At 43.7% G+C, this 21,756-nt stretch overlaps 1 protein-coding gene across 1 annotated transcript in view; it reads left to right on the forward strand.

Annotated features, from left to right (window-relative positions):
* Positions 1 to 6,842: 6,842 nt before the first annotated feature.
* The window catches only part of LOC124589247 (facilitated trehalose transporter Tret1-2 homolog), a 124,388-nt gene continuing 109,474 nt past the window's right edge, over positions 6,843 to 21,756 (forward strand). Inside the window, exons 1-2 of the mRNA XM_047131546.1 lie at positions 6,843 to 6,918; positions 7,019 to 7,204. Coding sequence (XP_046987502.1) covers positions 6,843 to 6,918; positions 7,019 to 7,204 — 262 coding nt within the window. The remainder of the gene's footprint in view (positions 6,919 to 7,018; positions 7,205 to 21,756) is intronic.

Consider the following 21,756-nt stretch of genomic DNA (forward strand, 5'->3'; position numbering starts at 1 on the left):
GCCCAGGACATTTTGATTAGCAGTTGCAAACGCTAAAACTAGAACACAGAAAATAACGAAAAATTGGTCATCGCGCGTACAAAGTGTACGACGACTTCAGAGCCTATACGTCTCAGCCAACTTCCTTAGTAATTAGACCAGTTTTTTATCATTTCATTAAATCTAACGCAATGGTGAATTATTTCAAACTCTGGACAATTAACAAAAGGAAAGGTGTTGCACTTCCTACATCGGTTGTAGTAATTGCCGACATCATGTGATCACAAGAGACAATAACTCCTCAGAAATGGCTTTAACAGGACGACCCTTTAACTTCAAAGCTTTTTAGACATTAGCTACCGGCTTATAAAAAAGCTTATAGGGTGTTGGTTTAACGTGCCAAGAAAGTAGACTGCTGGTCATTAAAATTTCAGCTCAATATGGGAGGGCTGCAACAAATTCACGCGAAGTGCTTCGATATGCAAATGATCAGTATTTCAGCGCAATCGAACGAAGTATGTGGCAGTTATGCCATTTAAGTTCTGTACATAAATAAAGATTACACAGTGTTTTTTTTTTCTTTCGGAAATCGCATTTGAATGTTGGTTGTTCGTGAGAGGATGGTGGTAGGCCTCGGTTAAGAAGGGTAAACGTCTACCAGCACATGTATTAATCCGACAGCGTCGGGATGGTGGTCAGTCGAGACGCGGGTTGTCGTTCCGCGATTCTGCGGCTAGCGTTGGTCAGGTTTCACAGCTGTCTTGCGACTATGGAATTGAAAGTTTCGCGACAGCCGTACTCAATGCCAGCAGAATCTCAACGTAAAAGCGCTACCAGGGGCGAGATGGACGGACATACTGTGTGATTTTAACTAAAGTGCAACTACTCATATACGTCCAGTGTGGGCTGTAATTGTCGTATAGAACCGAAACTAGGTAGATGTGGTTATGCATTTTGCGGAACCAATTTACGCTAAAAAAAATGAGTTTCAGTTTTGACCATAATTTGCGAGTCTGGCACTTCACTCTGTTTGTATGATAGTATGACATCCACGCTGTCGTTTCACAAGCTTAACATGAGTGAACAGTATGGACATCGAGAAGAGAGACGGTGTGCTGTTAGTGAAACGGTTTGGTGTGAACGGCAGCAATTCCAGCGCTGCATTGAAAGAATATCATCGACTGCATTGTCTGAGGAGAGACTCGACGTCGTTAAATGCTTTAAAGAAGGTGATAATGAATTCGAAAACACGGGTGAGCTTGGTGTGGCACCTGGAAACGGGAAGCGTCCTATCTCGGCGAATGTCACTGACGAGGTCACTGTTGCTGTAACTGAGCGTGCAGCACGTGCTCCGGTTAGTGCTACAGATCATGGAGTGTCACGAGAATCGTCCGTCGATAGTCAACAATTTTGCTATCTACTTTACGCTAGTACCCGTACAAGATCCAGGCTGTGCAGCAACTCAAACCTCGCGAGCTGCAGCAACATTCTGGATTTGCTCTTCCGTTCTGAGACAGATCGAAGTTGATGACATGCGACTGCAGCGTGACGAGGTACGTGTTACACTACGGCGTGCAGTGAATACTGCCGAATTTGGGGTATTGTGAAACTGCTAGTGGTGCAGAAGACCATTGCACCCGCCTTATATGACGGTGCGGTGCGGATTCACAAGCACCTTCACGCTATGTCCGTTCTTCTTTGAAGGGAGTACATGCACAGCGCATTCCAGATGTACTGCTACGTCTGCACGTTATCGAGATTTCGTGGTGCAGCATGTGACTGCTGCTTTGGAAGAGCGCGACCGAGTGGAAACTTTCATGCAAGATGGGACTACACCTTATGTCGCTGGCTCAGTGAAAACTCTGCTTAATGCAACCTTCCATGAAAGTCTTATCTCCAGACGTTTTCCAGAAACACAGCCTGCAACATCATCTGATCTGAACCCATCTGGCTCTGAGGATATCAAAAAGGACGCGTTTATCGGGAACTGAAGGCCAGCATACAGGAACACGTTGTTCAGATTCCACCGGAACTGACGAGTGCAACTGCTGCTCACGTCGTTTCACAGATGCAACATCTTGTCGTTGTCTTCACTGATCATACTGAACAAATTGTGAACGCATCAGTTGATAATACATTATGCCTTTCTCACTTGTTTGACCTTCCCTGCCCACGTCCCACCCATTATCTATTACATACGGAAACATTTCTATACGCCTTTCTTTCATTCACGGCACTAGATTTGCGCCAGGCGACCAAAATTGGGACTAATTTGTTCAAACGTAAATCGGTTCCACATTAACTCATTAGCATATCTACCAAGCTGCGCTGCTATACGGTAGTTACAGTCCATCCTGGGCATCTGCGAGTAGCTACACTATAATTATAACCACTCGTATTGTTTGCCGACCCTGCAATACAACTTCCCTTGACGCGGAAGCAGAGATGTGCGAGGCGACGTAGGTATACCCAACAACAACGCAGGAAATGGTATTGGCACCACGTCGAGTTTCCATACGAGTGCCTGTTTTGCGTGCAGCATCGCAATGGCCGCGTTCTCCCAGGAGAACGATCGTTGGCTGGCTTCATTCGTTATCGTCATACCGGCACAGTGTCTGGCGTGACGGTACCGGGTGTCGGGTAAGCAATATGATCACCTCTCCTTCCAATAGCCGGGAATATGCAGAGCAGGCGTTATACACTCCTGGAAATTGAAATAAGAACACCGTGAATTCATTGTCCCAGGAAGGGGAAACTTTATTGACACATTCTTGGGGTCAGATACATCACATGATCACACTGACAGAACCACAGGCACATAGACACAGGCAACAGAGCATGCACAATGTCGGCATTAGTAGAGTGTATATCCACCTTTCGCAGCAATGCAGGCTGCTATTCTCCCATGGAGACGATCGTAGAGATGCTGGATGTAGTCCTGTGGAGTGGCTTGCCATGCCATTTCCACCTGGCGCCTCAGTTGGACCAGCGTTCGTGCTGGACGTGCAGACCGCGTGAGACGACGCTTCATCCAGTCCCAAACATGCTCAATGGGGGACAGATACGGAGATCTTGCTGGCCAGGGTAGTTGACTTACACCTTCTAGAGCACGTTGGGTGGCACGGGATACATGCGGACGTGCATTGTCCTGTTGGAACAGCAAGTTCCCTTGCCAGTCTAGGAATGGTAGAACGATGGGTTCGATGACGGGTTGGATGTACCGTCCACTATTCAGTGTCCCCTCGACGATCACCAGTGGTGTACGGCCAGTGTAGGAGATCGCTCCCCACACCATGATGCCGGGTGTTGGCCCTGTGTGCCTCGGTCGTATGCAGTCCTGATTGTGGCGCTCACCTGCACGGCGCCAAACACGCATACGACCATCATTGACACCAAGGCAGAAGCGACTCTCATCGCTGAAGACGACACGTCTCCATTCGTCCCTCCATTCACGCCTGTCGCGATACCACTGGAGGCGGGCTGCACGATGTTGGGGCGTGAGCGGAAGACGGCCTAACGGTGTGCGGGACCGTAGCCCAGCTTCATGGAGACGGTTGCGAATGGTCCTCGCCGATGCCCCAGAAGCAACAGTGTCCCTAATTTGCTGGGAAGTGGCGGTGCGGTCCCCTACGGCACTGCGTAGGATCCTACGGTCTTGGCGTGCATCCGTGCGTCGCTGCGGTCCGGTCCCAGGTCGACGGGCACGTGCACCTTCCGCCGACCACTGGCGACAACATCGATGTACTGTGGAGACCTCACGCCCCACGTGTTGAACAATTCGGCGGTACGTCCACCCGGCCTCCCGCATGCCCACTATACGCCCTCGCTCAAAGTCCGTCAACTGCACATACGGTTCACGTCCACGCTGTCGCGGCATGCTACCAGTGTTAAAGACTGCGATGGAGCTCCGTATGCCACGGCAAACTGGCTGACACTGACGGCGGCGGTGCACAAATGCTGCGCAGCTAGCGCCATTCGACGGCCAACACCGCGGTTCCTGGTGTGTCCGCTGTGCCGTGCGTGTGATCATTGCTTGTACAGCCCTCTCGCAGTGTCCGGATCAAGTATGGTGGGTCTGACACACCGGTGTCAATGTGTTCTTTTTTCCATTTCCAGGAGTGTATTTATGCTGTGTTAAGGCTGGCGGCTATGACCTATTTTGGAGGTCCCTGTGGAGTCATCCTAAGGGAAGATGACGCAACACAGCATGTTTCCCAGGTGCCTCACCTACTGAAAACATATGGTCGTGGATTGACGAAAAACTGGTGCGCCAGCACTCTCCAGGCACTAAGATAGATGAACTCCAATTGCCTTTCTCACTCACTCATTCAGCCCAACCCATTGTCGTTATCTCTCTCTTTCACCTGCATCACAGCCACGGTCCCCTTCGTTTTGTCCTACTACTACAGTCTCCTCTATCTGTCACTTCTTCGTCTTCTTCTCTATGACTGTTAACATCTCATTCCTTCGTTTCTGCTGCTGCTGTCTCAGGCACTATCTCTCTGTCCCCATTTGTCATTGACATATACCCTACCCCATATTATCATTGGCTCTCGCTCATTTCCACTTTCTCTTTATTTCCCCTCTCCGGCCTGTTTCCTTCACTCTTGTCCTGGAAACCACTGTCTGCTATCTTCCAGTAGTTATTACTTTTCTGCCCCTTTGCCATTGCCAATGTCTTCTTCTCTCTTAGGATAAAAAGTGTAACAATGTTCGCATACCAACGTTTGCAAATTGTTTAGAGGTGCTGAGCAAGACAGAATGATGCGGTATCCCGCTTTTCAATCAGAGTCTTTTAAATAAGGAGGAACATATTCGCATTTAATGTACTACCACGGAAGCATTTTTCCGCTGGTTCACTTCTTTTCCCTGCTGCAGCAGGGCATGTAACTTATGAAAAGAAATGTATTGTTCAGTAAAATTTAGATGGTTTACTTGTGGGACATTGAATTAGCGTAAAAGTAATTTTACACCTGAGACTGGATTTTACGTGGGAAAAAATTCTTCATGTGGTTCAGTGCTACAACATGGCATTCCCAGATGATAACGGAGACACTTTACGGCATATTTATCCGTGATAGCCGGCCGGGGTGGCCCAGCGGCTCTAGGCGCTACAGTCTGGAACCGCGCGACCGCTACGGTCGCAGTTTCGAGTCCTGCCTCGGGCTTGGATGTATGTTATGTCCTTAGGTTAGTTAGGTTTAAGCAGTTCTAAGTTTTAGGAGACTGATGACCTTAGAAGTTAAGTCCCATAGTGCTCAGAGCCATATCCGTGATAATTCACTTTATAATCTATGTTTTCGCCCCACATCGCATTATATGTGTGTATTTTACGTGCAAGTAGGGTAACTTTGAACTTCTGTCTCTAGGAAACGAATTAAGATATGAAAAAAATTTTCAAGGTTGCTCGACATTAGGACCTAAGGAATAACATCGTAAAAATTACAACCATATGCTGTGCGTAGCCGTCTTGGAATCCTCGGCTGGGTTTTGGTCTGGTGCTAAGGGTGAAATTATAATTAAAAAAAACCCTTTTTGAAGGTTTTCCGAGGAATTGTCAGTGAACTAATAGTGTCCCCATAAGTTCCATAAACCCACCGTACACTACATCAAATGCTTAACACGATCCTGCTGTTGGGCACAGAAATGGTACATAGCCCAATGGCTATTCAAAACACTTGGCCCAATATTTTTATCACCTATATGGTTTATTTGTTAATTAATTTTAGTCCAATATTAGAGACATAATGGCTTTTCACTTTTATTATTCATAACCCGAAATAAGAATTAACAAAATGGAAAGAGCATGTGGTTTCACCAAAAATATTTACAACAAGAAATGTATATCTAGCAAAACAAAACTAAAACACTACACCATATGGTACGACCAGAATGTTTTTGTGGATCTGAATGCCTAACGATGAACTATAAGATGGACAGACTAGAGGTACTGGAAAGAAGGATTATTAGAAAAATAATGGGTGTAATAAAAATTGCAGATGGTTGGAAAATAAGAAGTAATGAGGAGATCTACAAAAATATAGAGAAAATATCTGAAGTAATGGCCAAACGAAGATTAACCTTTTCTACCGAATGAATGGAAATAGACTAACAAAACAATTACTCCTATATTTCTGGAAGAAGCAATCGACAATAGCATGGATTACGGAAGTAAGGAAAGATCTAGAAAGAAACAACATCAAAGGATCAGAAACAGTAGGAAGAAACCGTTTTAAAAACAAAATACTAAATTGGGAAGACTTTCAAAGCAGAAGAAATAAAAAATCGGGAACATTATGGACAGAAGAAAGGGAGAGACTTCATGGGTAGAAAATGAGGGAATCCTGGAAAAATAGGAAACAAAAACAAAGGAAGAAGAGGAACTGAAGTTGTTAACGAGATCCTAGTTGGTCAATTAGGCACACGTGCTGTCGCGTGGATACCGATAATGGTTCCCACACTAGGGCATAAGTATTAATACTGTTGTACGAAAGGTTGCGATGCAGATATTGCAATACCAACATGGTTTCCGAAATCCAGAATATTAAAAACCATTCCAGAAGTAAGAAGCACCTAAACATGGTGCAGTCTGCTACCGTGCGGCAGCCTTCAGTTGCTCAATTTGTCAAAACTCACAACCAGTTAAGAGGAAGGTTGCTAAAGCTGAAATCAAATTATCATAATGTGGCATTTTTAGCTGCTGACCATTTATCCGGTTTGTTAAAAGATATTTTTCAGACTCGGATATTGCAAGGGCAATGACTCTTAAACGGCACAAAGCACGTGCCATTGTTTCTAATATTATTCGGACGTCACACAAAGAAGTGTTGGCGAAAAAACTACAACACGCCAAATTTAGCATAATGACGGACGAGTCCACCGATATCGGAACTGTGAAAAATTCCTGCGTGGCGATCCGCTTTTATGACAAAGTTTCAGGTGAGTAATAATAAGAGCTAGTTTTGAAATAGTAACCAAATTAATTCTAAAATAAATTTTCCTGTTAAGTTACCACTTTGTATCACTTCTCCTTTTACAGGTTGTATTGAAAGTAAGTTTTGGGAGCTATATAAAGTTTATGAGGATGGAGACTTAAATGTTGAGAAAGCTTCTACTGCAGAAAATCTCTACAATGGTGTAGTAAAAACGTTACAACAGCTTAACATTCCATTTGCCAATATTATTGGCTTTGGAGCAGATGGTTGCAATACTATGATGGGAATTCGTAATTCTGTAGCAAGCAGATTCCGAGATAGCTGCCCGGAAATTTTTGTAATGAAATGTGTCTGTCATTCGGTGCATATATGCGCAAGCGAGGCGTGCAAGAACCTTCCAAGAACTTGTGAGGACCTCGCGAGGAATATTTATTATGGCTTTTCCACTCAGTGCGAAGAGGCAGGCAGAGTTCAAGGAATTTCAGGTATTGTAGCATTTTATATCTCATAGACTTTATTTTACGTCCGATCGTGTGGAAATAGGCTAAACATTACGCTTTATTCCAGGTATTTTTTAACTTGGAACCACACAAATTACTACATCCTTCACAGACACGTTGGCTGTCAATGATCGCGGTTGTTAGGACAGTGTTTGAAAACTGGGATGCTCTAATGCTGTGTTTTAACCAAAAATGGCTTTCTGAGCGAGTTCTAAGTGCTGAACAAGTTTTTAACTGTTTACATGACTCCTTTGCAAAAATGTATTATATGTTCTTAGAGTGGATTCTACCAAAATTTAATACTTTCACCGAGTATTTCCAGTCTAGAGCAGTAGTAATTGTTGACCTTCATGACAAGATTAGGGCTCTCTATACAGAAATACTTCTGTACTTCATGAAACGCACTTATGTCATGGGAAAAATATCTCAGTGATGTTGGCCCAGCTCATCATCTGGAAGATTCACAATTGTATTTGGGTGTGAAAATTCTGAAGAACGTTGGCACACCAGAGATAAAGAACCACCCACATCTTATCAAGGATTTTTATCATCGATGCAGAAACTTTCTTGTGGTGAGTACACCTCGTTTGCCTGAAATCATATATAATTTGTTTTATTGTTTTCTATACATTTGTGTGTTTATGTGTGGCATGCCTAATGAGAGCTATGAATTCTCAAATATTACAGACAGCTTCGTGCCAGATCAAATTACGGTATGATATGGAAGATAAAGTGCTGTCCAAACTAGCGGCACTCAAACCTACAAATGCCCTGTCACAAAGTTTCCGAGATACAACACCTTCACTCATACCTTTAATGGAACTGTTGCCACGTATAATTCCTTCCTCAGATCTCGATTTAGCACAAACTACAGATGACCAGTGGAGGCGTCTCCCTCTGGTTTTGGCTTGTCTCCCACACTCACTACGAAACGAACAATCACTGGATAAAATGTGGAATATATTAAATAACGAATCTGAAGAATTTAAGGAATTGAGCGTTTTCGCTCTCTCAATTTTGAGTTTACCTCATTCAAATGCAGACTGCGACAGAGTTTTTTCTAAGGCATGTAAAGCAATGAAGCTAATAACTAGTTAATAATATGATTTCCTACTTGTCAGGTTATTGAAGTTTCATGTTCAACTTCAGGTAAACCTCATGAAAACCAAAATTAGGAACAGACTCCAAACCAGTACACTGAATGGAGCACTTCTTGCCTCTGAATGCATTAAAGAACGACCAGGAAACAACGGAACATGTGCAACTTTTGAGCCAACACCCGAAATGTACGAGAAAATGACGTCGGACACTCTTTATAAAACGAAACAGGAAGAAGCAGATGTAGACATCGAATTTGTTTCATAATTACAAGTTCTTGTTCATAGTTTTATTCATTTGTAAATAAGGTTTTGTAAAGATATATATATATATATATATATATATATATATATATATATATATATATATATACTACGAATAAAAATTTTCAAAACGTACGAGAATTTTTACTAAAATACGAGAATTTCATGAGGTTGGTACGACAATCGCGCTGTTTGGATTTCACAACCCTGGCGCGTAGCGTTGCGCAGTTGGAGGTGAGTCACCAGCAGCGGTGGATGTGGGGAGAGAGATGGTGGAGTTTTGAGAGCGGATGATCTGGACGTGTGTCCATCACAGACAGTAAATTTGTAAGACTGGATGTCAAGAACTGATATATACATTATGACTTTTGAACACTATTAAGGTAAATACATTGCTCGTTCTCTATCAAAATCTTTCATTTGCTAACTATGCCTATCAGTAGTTAGTGCCTTCAGTAGTTAGAATCTTTTATTTAGCTGGGAGTATTGGCGCTCGTTGTATTGCAGTAGTTCGAGTAACGAAGATTTTTGTGAGGTAAGTGATTCATGAAAGGTATAGGTTATTGTTAGTCAGGGCCATTCTTTTGTAGGGATTATTGAAAGACAGATTGCGTTGCTGTAAAATATTGCGTGTCAGTTTAGTGATGATCAGAATAAGTAAAGAGAGAAATGTCTGGGTAATTTCAGTTTTGCTCAGCTGTTTGAAAATCAAATAACGTAAGGGGTTTACCAGCACAGTAATTCACAAATTTTTCTAAGGGGGCGTTTAATTCTTTCGTGGTTAGTTAACACGGACGAAAGGGTCTTCATAGGAGTCCCGGTTTATTACAAAAACTGTCGTCTTTTATTTTCAAGTTTAGAGTTGGTAACTGATGTTGTTGTTGTTGTTGTGGCGGTCCTCAGTCCTGAGACTGGTCTGATGCAGCTCTCCATGCTACTCTATCCTGTGCAAGCCTCTTCATCTACCAGTACCTACTGCAACCTACATCCTTCTGAATCTGTTTAGTGTATTCATGTCTTGGTCTCACTCTGCGATTTTTACTCTCCAAGCTGCCCTCAATTGTAAATTGGTGATCACTTGACGCCTCAGAACATGTCCTACCAACCGATCCCTTATTCTAGTCAAGTTGTGCCACAAACTTCTCTTCTCCCCAATCCTATTCAATACCTCCTCATTAGTTATGTGGTCTACCCATCTAATCTTCAGCATCCTTCTGTAGCAACACATTTCGAAAGCTTCTATTCTCTTCTTGTCCAAACTATTTATCGTCCATGTTTCACTTCCATACATGGCTACACTCCATACAAATACCTTCAGAAACGACTTCAGGAAGTATACTCGATGTTAACAAATTTCTCTTCTTCAGAAACGCTTTCCTTGCCATTGCCAGTCTACATTTGATATCCTCTCTACTTGGACCATCATCAGTTATTTTGCTCCCCAAATAGCAAAACTCCTTTACTACTTTAAGTGTCTCATTCCTAATCTAATTCCCTCAGCATCACCCAACTTAATACGACTACATTCCATTATCCTCGTTTTGCTTTTGTTGATGTTCATCTTATACCATCCTTTCATGACACTGTCCATTCCGTTCAACTGCTCTTCCAAGTCCTTTGCTGTCTCTGACAGAATTACAATGTCATCGGCGAACCTCAAAGTTTTTATTTCTTCTCCATGGATTTCAATACCTACTCCGAATTTTTCTTTTCTTTCCCTCACTGCTTGCTCAATATATAGATTGAATAACATCGGGGATAGGCTACAACCCTGTCTCACTCCCTTCCCAACCACTGCTTCCCTTTCGTGCCCCTCGACTCTTATAACTACCATCTGGTTTCTGTACAAATTGTATATAGCCTTTCGCTCCCTGTATTTTACCCCTGACACCTTCAGAATTTGAGAGTATTCCAGTCAACATTGTCAAAAGCTTTCTCTAAGTCTACAAATGCTAGAAACGTAGGTTTGCCTTTCCTTATCTAGCTTCTAAGATAAGTCGTAGGGTCAGTATTGCCTCACGTGTTCCAACATTTCTACGGAATCCAAACTGATCTCCCCCGAGGTATTGGCGAAAATTTCGTTAATTTATGACTCTTCATGGCTAGTCAGCAATGTGATATGATTAGATTAAAACCTTTTCTGCCGAATGGATGGAAATAGACTAACAAAACAAATACTCCTTTATTTCTGGAAGAAGCAATCGACAATAGCACGGATTACGGAAGTAAGGAAAGATCTAGAAAGAAACAACATCAAAGAATCAGAAATAGCAGAAAGAAACCGTTTTAAAAACAAAATACTAAATTTGGAAGACTTTCAAAGCAGAAGAAATAAAAAATCGGGAACATTATGGACAGAAGAAAGGGAGAGACTTCATGGGTAGAAAATGAGGGAATCCTGGAAAAATAGGAAACAACAACAAAGGAAGAAGAGGAACTGAAGTTGTTAACGTGATCCTAGTTGGTCAATTAGGCACACGTGCTGTCGCGTGGATACCGATAGTGGTTCCCACACTAGGGCATAAGTATTAATACTGTTGTACGAAAGGTTGCCATGGGACATGTCCGAATGCACAGACACTGCATATGTTATGAAGGCGATAACGCCCCATAATCCCTTCAGTGCAGTTGCACATTAAGTTCGAATTCTTACGGGAATCGGCGAGAGGCCGCGAGCAGTGAGGCTAATGAGTGGGGGCTCTACATCAGTAATGTGTGGTATAAGTTGAGAATCTGGGTATCATTGGAGATGTGCTAGGGCAGTCTGTGCAGTTGTGTGCTGACCACTCTGTGCGAATGGCTTAGTGGTCAGTGCATATGCTTAGTAAGTGTGAGACCTGGGTACGTATCCCAGTCCAGCACAAATTTTCAAGTCGCCCAATTGATACAAATCAGTACCCACTGGCAGACAATGTCTTTCATCCCTCTGTGTTTTAATTCGTAATAGCTGCAGGACAAAAATTTTGCCTGTTCTTTTGAACGTATTGAAAAGATCTGACGCCACAAACGTAATTAAGGTGATGATGCCCAATGAGTCCGTCAGTGCAGACGCACACCAAGCTCGAATTCTTATGGGAATCGGCAGAATGCCAAGAGTAATGGGGCTACTGTTCAGGGGCACTATATCAGTAGTCTGTGGTATAAATTGAGAACTTGTGTCTGATGGGTGCTGTGCGAGGGTAGTACGTGTGTTGTGGTAACCACTTTGTCCTGATGGATTGGATTGGATTGTTTGGGGGAACAGAACAAACAGCGAGTTCATCGGTCTCATCGGATTAGGGAAGGACGAGTCAGGAAGTCGGCCGTGCCGTTTCAAAGGAATCATCCCGGCATTTGCCGGAAGCGATCTAGGGAAATCACGGAAAACCTAAATCAGGATGGCCGGACGCGGAATTGAACCGTCGTCCTCCCGAATGCGAGACCAATGTGCTAACCATTGCGTTGTGTCCTGATGAAATAGTGGTCAGCGCATCTGCCTAGGAAACAGGAAATCTGGCTTTGAATCCCAGTCGGGCACAAATTTTCAACTTTTCCTGTTAATATAAATCGATGGCCACTGGTAGCTAATGTCTTTAATTCCTTTGTATCTTGATTCATAGTGGCTGCAGGATCAAAATGGTGTATGAAAATTTCGTTCATCGCATCTGCCTAGTAAGCAGGAGACCCACGTTCGAGTACCGGTCCAGCATTAGCTTTCAACTTTCCCCGTTTATATAAATAAAGGCCCACTCGCAGCTAATGTCTTTGATTCCTTTCTTGATTCAAAAGGTGTCTGGTACCCCACTTTTCAATCAGTCTTTCAAATAAAGAAGAACATATTCGCATTTAATGTGCTGTGATAGGACAGACGCTACATATATAACTTTGTGACACTTTTAGTACTTTTTGTATCAAAACCCTTTACTGCTGTTGTTGATGTGGTCTGAAGCTCAAAGATCGGTTTGATGCATCTCTCCATTTTCTGCCCTATCTTGAGCAAGACTCTTCATCTCTGGGTACCTACTGCAATTTACATCCTTCTGAATCTGCTTACTGTATTCATCTCTTGGTCTCCCTCTACAATTTTGACCTCCAACGCTTTCCACCAATACTAATCTGGTGATACCTTGATGCTTCAGAATGTTCCCACCAACCGATTCCTTCTTCTAGTCAGGTTGTACCACAAATTTCTCTTCTCCCCAATTCTATTCAGTACCTCCTCGTTAGTTATGCGATCTACCCATCTAATCTTCAGTATTCTTCTGTAGCACCACATTTCAAAACCTTCTATTCTGTTCTTGTAAAATAAACTGTTTCCTGTCCATGTTTTACTTCCATACATGGCTACTCTCCATGCGAATACTTTCTGGGTGGTTATCCTGAGATTTAAATCTATACTTGATCTTAACGAACTTCTCTTCTTCAGACAGGGTTTTATGTCCTTGACAGTCTACATTTTATATCCTCCATGCTTTGACTGTCATCAGTTATTTCGCTTCCTAACATACTACTTTAGGTGTTTCATTTCTCAACATAATTCCCTCAGCGTTACATGATTTATTTCGATTACATTCCATTATCCTCGTTTTGCTTTTGTTGATGTTTATCTTATATCCACCTTTCAAGGCACTGTCCATTCCGTTCAGCTGCTCTTCCAAGTCCTTTGCTGTCTCTGACAGAATTACTGTGCCATCGGCTAACATCAAGGTTTTTATTTCTTCTCCCTGGCCTTTAATTACTACTCCAAATTTTTCTTTTCTTTCCTTTACTGCTTCCTCAGTATACAGATTGAATAACATCGGGAATAGGTTATAAAACAGTCTTTAAAAATGTTTAAATGTGTGTGATTTCCTATGGGACCAAACTGCTTAGGCCATCGCTCCCTAGACTTACATACTACTTAAACAAACTTAACAAACACACCCATTCCCGAGGGAGGACTCGAATCTCCGGCGGAAGGGGCCGCGCAGTCCGTGACTCCCTTCCCAACCACTGCTTCCCTGTCATGCCCCGTGACTCTTATAACTGCCAGCTGGTTACTATACAAATTGTAAATAGCCTTTCGCTCCGTGTATTTTACCTGTGTCACCTTTAAACTTTGAAAGGGAATGTTCCAGTCAACAATATGAAAAACCTTTTCCCAAGTCTACAAATGCTGTAAACGTAGATTTTTCTTCCTTTAACCTATCTTGTATGAGAAGTTGTAGGGTCAGTATTGCCTCGCGTGTTTCTACATTTCTCAGGAATCCAAACTGATTTTCCCTGGTGTCGGCTTCTACCAATTTTTCCAGTCGCCTGTAAAGCATTCGTGTTAGTATTTTGCAACTGTGGCTTATTAAACTGATAGTTCGGTAATATTCACATCTGCCAGCACCTGCTTTCTTTGGAATTGGAATTATTATATTCTTCTTGAAGTCTGAGGGTATTTCGCCTGTCTGATACATCTTTCTCAGCAGATGGAAGAGTTTTGTCGTGGCTGGCTCTCCCAAGGCTATCAGAAGTTCTAAAGGAATGTTGTCTACCCCTGGGGCTTGTCTTTAGTTAATGAGCTCCTCAAATTTATCGGCTGAAGCAGAAAGTTTACAAGTAATCTACAGTCAAGAGACAAAGGAATTGGTACACCTGCCTAATATTGTCCAGGCCCCGTGAGCACGCAGACGTGCCGCAACACGACGTGGCATGGTCTCTAATGTCTGAAGTAGTACTGGAGAGAATTGATACATTGAATCCTGTAGCTCTGTCCATAAATCCGTAAGAGTATGAGGGTGTGGAGATCTCTTCTGAACAGCACGTTGCAAGGCATCCCATATTTGCTCAATAATGTTCATGTGTAGAGGGGTTTGGTGGCCAGCGGAAGCATTTAAACTCAGAAGAGTGTTCCTGGAGCCACTCCGCAGCAATTCTGGACGTGTGGAGTGTCGCTTTGTCCTGCTGCAATTGCCCAAGTCCATCGGAACGCACAATGGACGTGATGGATGCAGGTGGTCAGACGTGCCACCTGTCGGAGTCGTCCCTAGACGTATCAGGGGTCCCACATCACTCTATCTGCACACGCCCCACATCATTACAGTGCCATCACCAGCTTTAACAGTCCCTTGCTGACTTGCAGGGTCCATGGAATCATGAGGTTGTCTCCATACCTGTACAGGTATCTTCCACCAGATACAGTTTGAAATGAGACTCGCCCGACCAGGCAACATGTTTCCAGTCATGTCGGTATTGACAGGCCCAGCCGAGTCGTAAAGCTTTTTGTCATGCAGTCATCAAGGGTACACGAGTGGGCCTTCGGCTCCGAAATATCGTATATGTTTCGTTGAGAGGTTCGAACGCTGACACTTGTTGATGGCCCAGCACTGAAATCCGCAGCAATGTGCGGAACGGTTGCACTTCTGTCACGCTGAAAGACACTTCAGTCGTCGTTGGTCCCTGTCTTGCAGGATCTTTTTCCGGTCACAGCGATGTAGGAGATTGGATGTTTTACTGGATTTCTAATATCCACGGTACACTCGTGTAATGGTCGTAAGGAAAAATCCCTTCTTCATCGCTACCTCGGAGATGCCAGACATTTGCTGTTTTATGTAGGCAGCGCCATATTCTTGCTGGTTACAAATCTCTGCATTTGAATACGCATGTCTATACCAGTTACTTTGGCGCTTCAGTGTATAAACACGTTTTCTGCACCTGCAAACAAAATTTCTTTGTGAACAGCTCAGGTGTAGGGCACGTACAGTACTTATAGCTTCCATCGGTAATGGCTGCTCTATACAAGAGCACAAAGCAGCCGAGCTTTACGTTATATATTAACGCAAGTTACTGTGTTTAAAAAAAAAAAAAAATTCTAGAGGATATGTTGTCATAAAATAATACCAGAGTCACAAAGCTGCGTAGTTTTACAATAGCAAAAAATTATATCAGCCAGTCGATAACGTTAGTTATAGTTTTATAATATAAGACATTACGCATCATCTTATTGGTCCCTAAAATGGTGCTTTGTCGGGTGGCACATTGCTGAGGACATTCTAAAAACGTCATAAAAGGTCGATCTTTGAACCATCAGCAACGAAGCTTCACCTAGGTATGAGGTGGAAATGTCAGTATCTTAACGTGTTTTTATAACATTATAGACAAATGAGAACTGAAAATAAAAATGTGACAATTTGAGAGTCCACAGTTGTTTTAGGCATATGTGTGCCGTAGCCTCTAGGTTACATGATGAATACCATTACCTTTATAAGTTTTAGTAAATAATACAGAAAATTTAGACTTGGCTATAACATTGTGACTATTAGAGAGTCTCCAGTCCTTTTTAGGCGTCGTGCATTTTAACTTAGGACGTTCATATTCCCAGGACATGAACAGTAGCCGGTCGCGGTGGTCTAGCGGTTCTAGGCGCGCAGTCCGGAACCGCGCGACTGCTACGGTCGCAGGTTCGAATCCTGCCTCGGGCATGGATGTGTGTGATGTCCTTAGGTTAGTTAGGTTTAAGTAGTTCTAAGTTCTAGGGGACTGATGACCACAGTAGTTGAGTCCCATAGTGCTCAGAGCCATTTTGACATGAACAGTAACATGTTCTGCAAAAATAACTAGCATTTCAGTCACCTCGGTTCAGCATGTGAGCTGTTGCCTAATAGAAACAGGGCCCACCTTGCCTTGGGCCCCGATAACTTTTTCCACGCTTGATGGCATCGACGTGTACAATGCCCGAATGGTGTTCTGTGGTATAGCCATCCATGCTGCATTCACCTGGTTCAAAAGTTCATCCGTGACAGTTGGCACTGGGTCACAGCGCTGCACCCGTCGTTTCACCATATCCGAGACATAGTCGATTGGTGACAAGTGGGATGATCTGGCGGTCCAAGGCAAAAGGCTGACATCCTGTGACACGAAGAAATCACATGTTCGTGCAACAACGTGTGGTCGTGCATTGTCTTGCTGAAAAATGACATCTGGTGTGTCGTGCAGAAAGAGTATGGCTACCGGTCGCAGATGTCATTCACGTAGGTCACACTGATCAGTGTCCTGGACACGCAGCAACTGTGATTCTTGGTTGTACCCAATTGCAGCCCACACCGTATAGCCTTGAGTTGGCGCTATATGTCTTGTGTGAATGCAATGACTATGACGCCGCTCCCCCTATTTGTGACGAACCAAAATGCGGTCATCATCTTCAATCAAATAGAACATGGAGTCGTCCTAAAACACAATCTGAAGCCATTCCTGTCCCCAGTGATGTCGTTCCATACACCACTGCCGTCTAGCATGTTTTTGCACATTCGCCAAAGGTAGGCGAAGAAGTGGACGACGCGCACGTAACCCATGCCATAATAAACGGCGACGGACTGTCACCTCGACAACGTACGACGTGTTAAATTCTTCCTCTGTTGCGCCAGAGCAGAGGAGGAAGCAGATCTGTCCTGCAGTGCCGTTCGGATAGGCGTCGGTTTTCTCGGGAGTGGGTTGGCCGGTGTGACCTGAGCCATCTCATCGTGTTCTACGGCCTTGCGTGACCCATTCTTCACACACTCGTTGCACTGCCGAAAAACTTCGACCCACGCGAGGAGCAGTTCCCCAGATGGATGCATCACATTCTCTCATGTCAATAATGCGTCATTTTTCAAACCCACTGATTTGACGGTAGAGTTCGCATAATCGTCTACGAGACATCATACACGTCTGCTCAAGTCACTCTGATCCGTTACTTTCTTTTTATAACGGCAACGGAAGCCACAGGCACAATACAGAATCACACACAAATATAATTACATATTAAAGGACTTGACATGAGATTGTGTGGTAGTTGGCATAAAAAGATAAACTTCAAGGAGTAAGAGGTAAAATTTTTTTATCTAAAATATATTCTAACTATTTCTAATACTTTTAAAGTATAAGAGGTAAAAAAAATTATTGAAAACATATTCTATGTACAATACTTGTTTATAAACAACGTTTTTCATATTCCACAAGATTTTGGGATTGCAGCTGGATCTCATCGACTTCTTTCCACGATATTTCGGCTGACAACCTTACAGCCAACTTCAGGCGAGTGTTTGACACTGGAGATTGCTAGTACAAGTCGCTCTATTTATACGTAAAATTGGCGCAAGAAGCGCATGCGCAAGTTACCGTAGCATGCGCGCCACCTGTCGATTCCAAGGCCCTCTACAATATTACTGCATCTATGGAGCGCAAACGAATGCGTGAAACAAGTAAAACATGCACGCAGACGTGTCCAAAACAATAAAATGCAAAATTTCAATATTAAAATTAAAATTACTTGTCGCTCGACATGTCAGAAGCCATAAAAAGTTTTCTTTTGGTTGATATTAAAGAAATCAACGGGTCCCAGGCCTTATTCAATAGAAAGCCGCCATCACGATTAATGAGATTTTCCGCCAAACGTATTTCCACGGATTCCTTCACAACTGAATCCCAGAAGGATCTCGATGGGGCCAAAATTTTCGTGGCCGAATAATCCATAGTATGTCCTGTGGAAATACAATGTTCGGTTATGGCCGACTTACTGGGCTGTAAAAGGCGAGTGTGGCGCTCATGTTCAACGCAGCGGTCGTGTACTGTGCGTGTCGTCTGACCAATGCAGGCTTTCCCACACTCGCAAGGTATTTTATAAATTCCAGCCTTTCGTAGTCCCAGATCATCCTTGGCTGAGCCCAGAAGAGCACGAATCTTTGTAGGTGGCCAGAAGATCGCCTTCACACAACGTTTCTTTAAAATTCTGCCTACTTTCGATGAAATGTTCCCGACATATGGGAGAAATGTTCTAGACTTAAACACCTCCTTATCCCCTTGATCTTGTGAGTGGTCACGTTTTTTCATCCTTAAAGTAGTACTGACCTGATGTGCAGAATATCCATTACGTTGAAATACAGATTTCAAGTGCTCTAATTCGTCTGCAAGACTGTCTTTATCAGACACGACATGTGCCCTGTGCACCAACGTTCGAAGGACGCCCATAGTTTGTGACGGGTAATGACAGCTTGACGCCTGCAGGTAGAGGTCCGTATGCGTGGGTTTTCGATAGACAGAATGCCCCAATGACCCATCCACCCTGCGATTAACCATGACGTCCAGAAATGGTAGGCAACCATCCTTTTCATCTTCCATCGTAAACTGAATGTTTATGTGGATGGAAATCAGATGTTGTAAAAACCGTGAAAGCTCTTCTTCACCGTGAGGCCACACTACAAAGGTATCGTCCACGTACCGCCAGAAGATTGTTGGTTTCAACGTCGCCGAATCGAGAGCCCTCTCCTCAAAGTCTTCCATATAAAAGTTTGCTACTAGAGGGGACAGAGGACTACCCATGGCAACACCGTCAAGTTGCTCAAAATATTCATTATTAAATAGAAAGTAAGTAGAGGAAAGGGCATGGTGAAACAGCGCCGTTATATCCGCCGTAAACTTATTGCCGATAAGTGACAATGAATCTAAAAGAGGGACCCTCGTGAAGAGTGAAACGACATCGAAACTTACTAACAAGTCCGAATCCTTCAGCTGTAGTGTTCTCAGTCTGTTGATAAAGTCCGCAGAGTTGCGAATATGGTGCGTGCATTTGCCAACAAAAGGTCTCAGTAGCGAAGCCAGATGACTAGATAAATCATATGTCGGAGCACCGACATTGCTCTCTATGGGGCGTCTGATTTGGCCCATGTTACACCATCGACCCATTCCCAGGAGAGGGAAGGAAGATTAGATGCAATCTCCATATGCAAATAAAACAGCTCTTTCGAAACCATGTCCAGTTCCCGGCGAGTGAAACGTATCCTCTCCTTCAAAAGGGCTAAACTTGCTTTACGTGTGATGGGTCCGTCAGGAGTATTCCTTAAGACAATCATCGAAGTTCGACCGACTCTCAGCAATGCCACGACAAGAAGATGTTTTTCGACGCTCTGTGGTAAATTTCACGGATAAGGATTTAGACAACGTGACACTGTCTGTACTGGGGAAAGGACTGAACTTCGCACCGACACCTAGGACCTTACCTTTAACAGATTTTATTAGTGCTGTTGAAGAAGCTGTCAGGCCTCTATCCAGTGAAGCAGCAGAAGAAATCAGGGGGGAAACATGTCGCGCCCTTACGAGAACTCGGCCTCAGAAGAGCAACATTTCTTCAATGGAAAGGGCTGCGCTGCGCAAGTTACAGGAAGATCCTCAGACGGTGGTCCTTCCGGCGGATAAGGGGAATGCCACTGTGCTGTTGCCACGTGATATGTATGATCAGAAGATATATAGTTTGCTGAGTGAGACAACGCACAGGAAGCTTGTTAAAAACCCTACTCGGAAAGTAAAAAGGAAAACGTCAGAGTTGCTAAACTCCTCTTCTCTGCCGCAAGAAGTTGTGAAAAGATTGAGACCTCACAGTTCTGTTCCACCGAGGTTATATGGTCTTCCAAAGATCCATAAGGATAGTGTGAGCTTACGCCCCATAGTGAGCAATGTCGGTGCTCCGACATATGATTTATCTAGTCATCTGGCTTCGCTACTGAGACCTTTTGTTAGCAAATGCACGCACCATATTCGCAACTCTGCGGACTTTATCAACAGACTGAGAACACTACAGCTGAAGGATTCGGACTTGTTAGTAACTTTCGATGTCGCTTCACTCTTCACGAGGGTCCCTCTTTAGGATTCATTGTCACTTATCGGCAATAAGTTTACGGCCAATATAACGGCGCTGTTTCACCATGCCCTTTCCTGTACTTACTTTCTATTTAATAATGAATATTTTGAGCAACTTGACGGTGTTGCCATGGGTAGTCCTCTGTCCCCTCTAGTAGCAAACTTTTATATGGAAGACTTTGAGGAGAGGGCTCTCGATTCGGCGACGTTGAAACCAACAATCTTCTGGCGGTACGTGGACGATACCTTTGTAGTGTGGCCTCACGGTGAAGAAGAGCTTTCACGGTTTTTACAACATCTGATTTCCATCCACATAAACATTCAGTTTACGATGGAAGATGAAAAGGATGGTTGCCTACCATTTCTGGACGTCATGGTTAATCGCAGGGTGGATGGGTCATTGGGGCATTCTGCCTATCGAAAACCCACGCATACGGACCTCTACCTGCAGGCGTCAAGCTGTCATCACCCGTCACAAACTATGGGCGTCCTTCGAACGTTGGTGCACAGGGCACGTGTCGTGTCTGATAAAGACAGCCTTGCAGACGAATTAGAGCACTTGAAATCTGTATTTCAACATAATGGATATTCTGCACATCAGGTCAGTACTGCTTTAAGGATGAAAAAACGTGACCGCCCACAAGATCAAGGGGATAAGGAGGTGTTTAAGTCCAGAGCATTTCTCCCATATGTCGGGAACATTTCATCGAAAGTAGGCAGAATTTTAAAGAAACATCGTGTGAAAGCAATCTTCCGGCCACCTACAAAGACTCGTGCTCTTCTGGGCTCAGCCAAGGATGATCTGGGATTACGGAAGGCTGGAATTTATAAAATACCTTGCGAGTGTGGGAAAGCCTGCATTGGTCAGACGACACGCACAGTACACGACCGCTGCGTTGAACATGAGCGCCACACTCGCCTTTTACAGCCCAGTAAGTCGGCCATAGCCGAACATTGTATTTCCACAGGACATACTATGGATTATTCGGCCACGAAAATGTTGGCCCCATCGAGATCCTTCTGGAATTCAGTTGTGAAAGAATCCGTGGAAATAAGTTTGGCGGAAAATCTCATTAATCGTGATGGCGGCTTTCTATTGAATAAGGCCTGGGACCCGTTGATTTCTTTAATATCAACCAAAAGAAAACTTTTTATAGCTTCTGACATGTCGAGCGACAAGTAATTTTAATTTTAATATTGAAATTTTGCATTTTATTGTTTTGGACACGTCTGCGTACGCGTTTTACTTGTTTCACGCATTCGTTTGCGCTCCATAGATGCAGTAATATTGTAGAGGGCCTTGGAATCGACAGGTGGCGCGCATGCTACGGTAACTTGCGCATGCGCGTCTTGCGCCACTTTTAC

Source organism: Schistocerca americana, chromosome 1, assembly GCF_021461395.2.
Source record: "Schistocerca americana isolate TAMUIC-IGC-003095 chromosome 1, iqSchAmer2.1, whole genome shotgun sequence".
Lineage (NCBI taxonomy): Eukaryota > Metazoa > Arthropoda > Insecta > Orthoptera > Acrididae > Schistocerca > Schistocerca americana.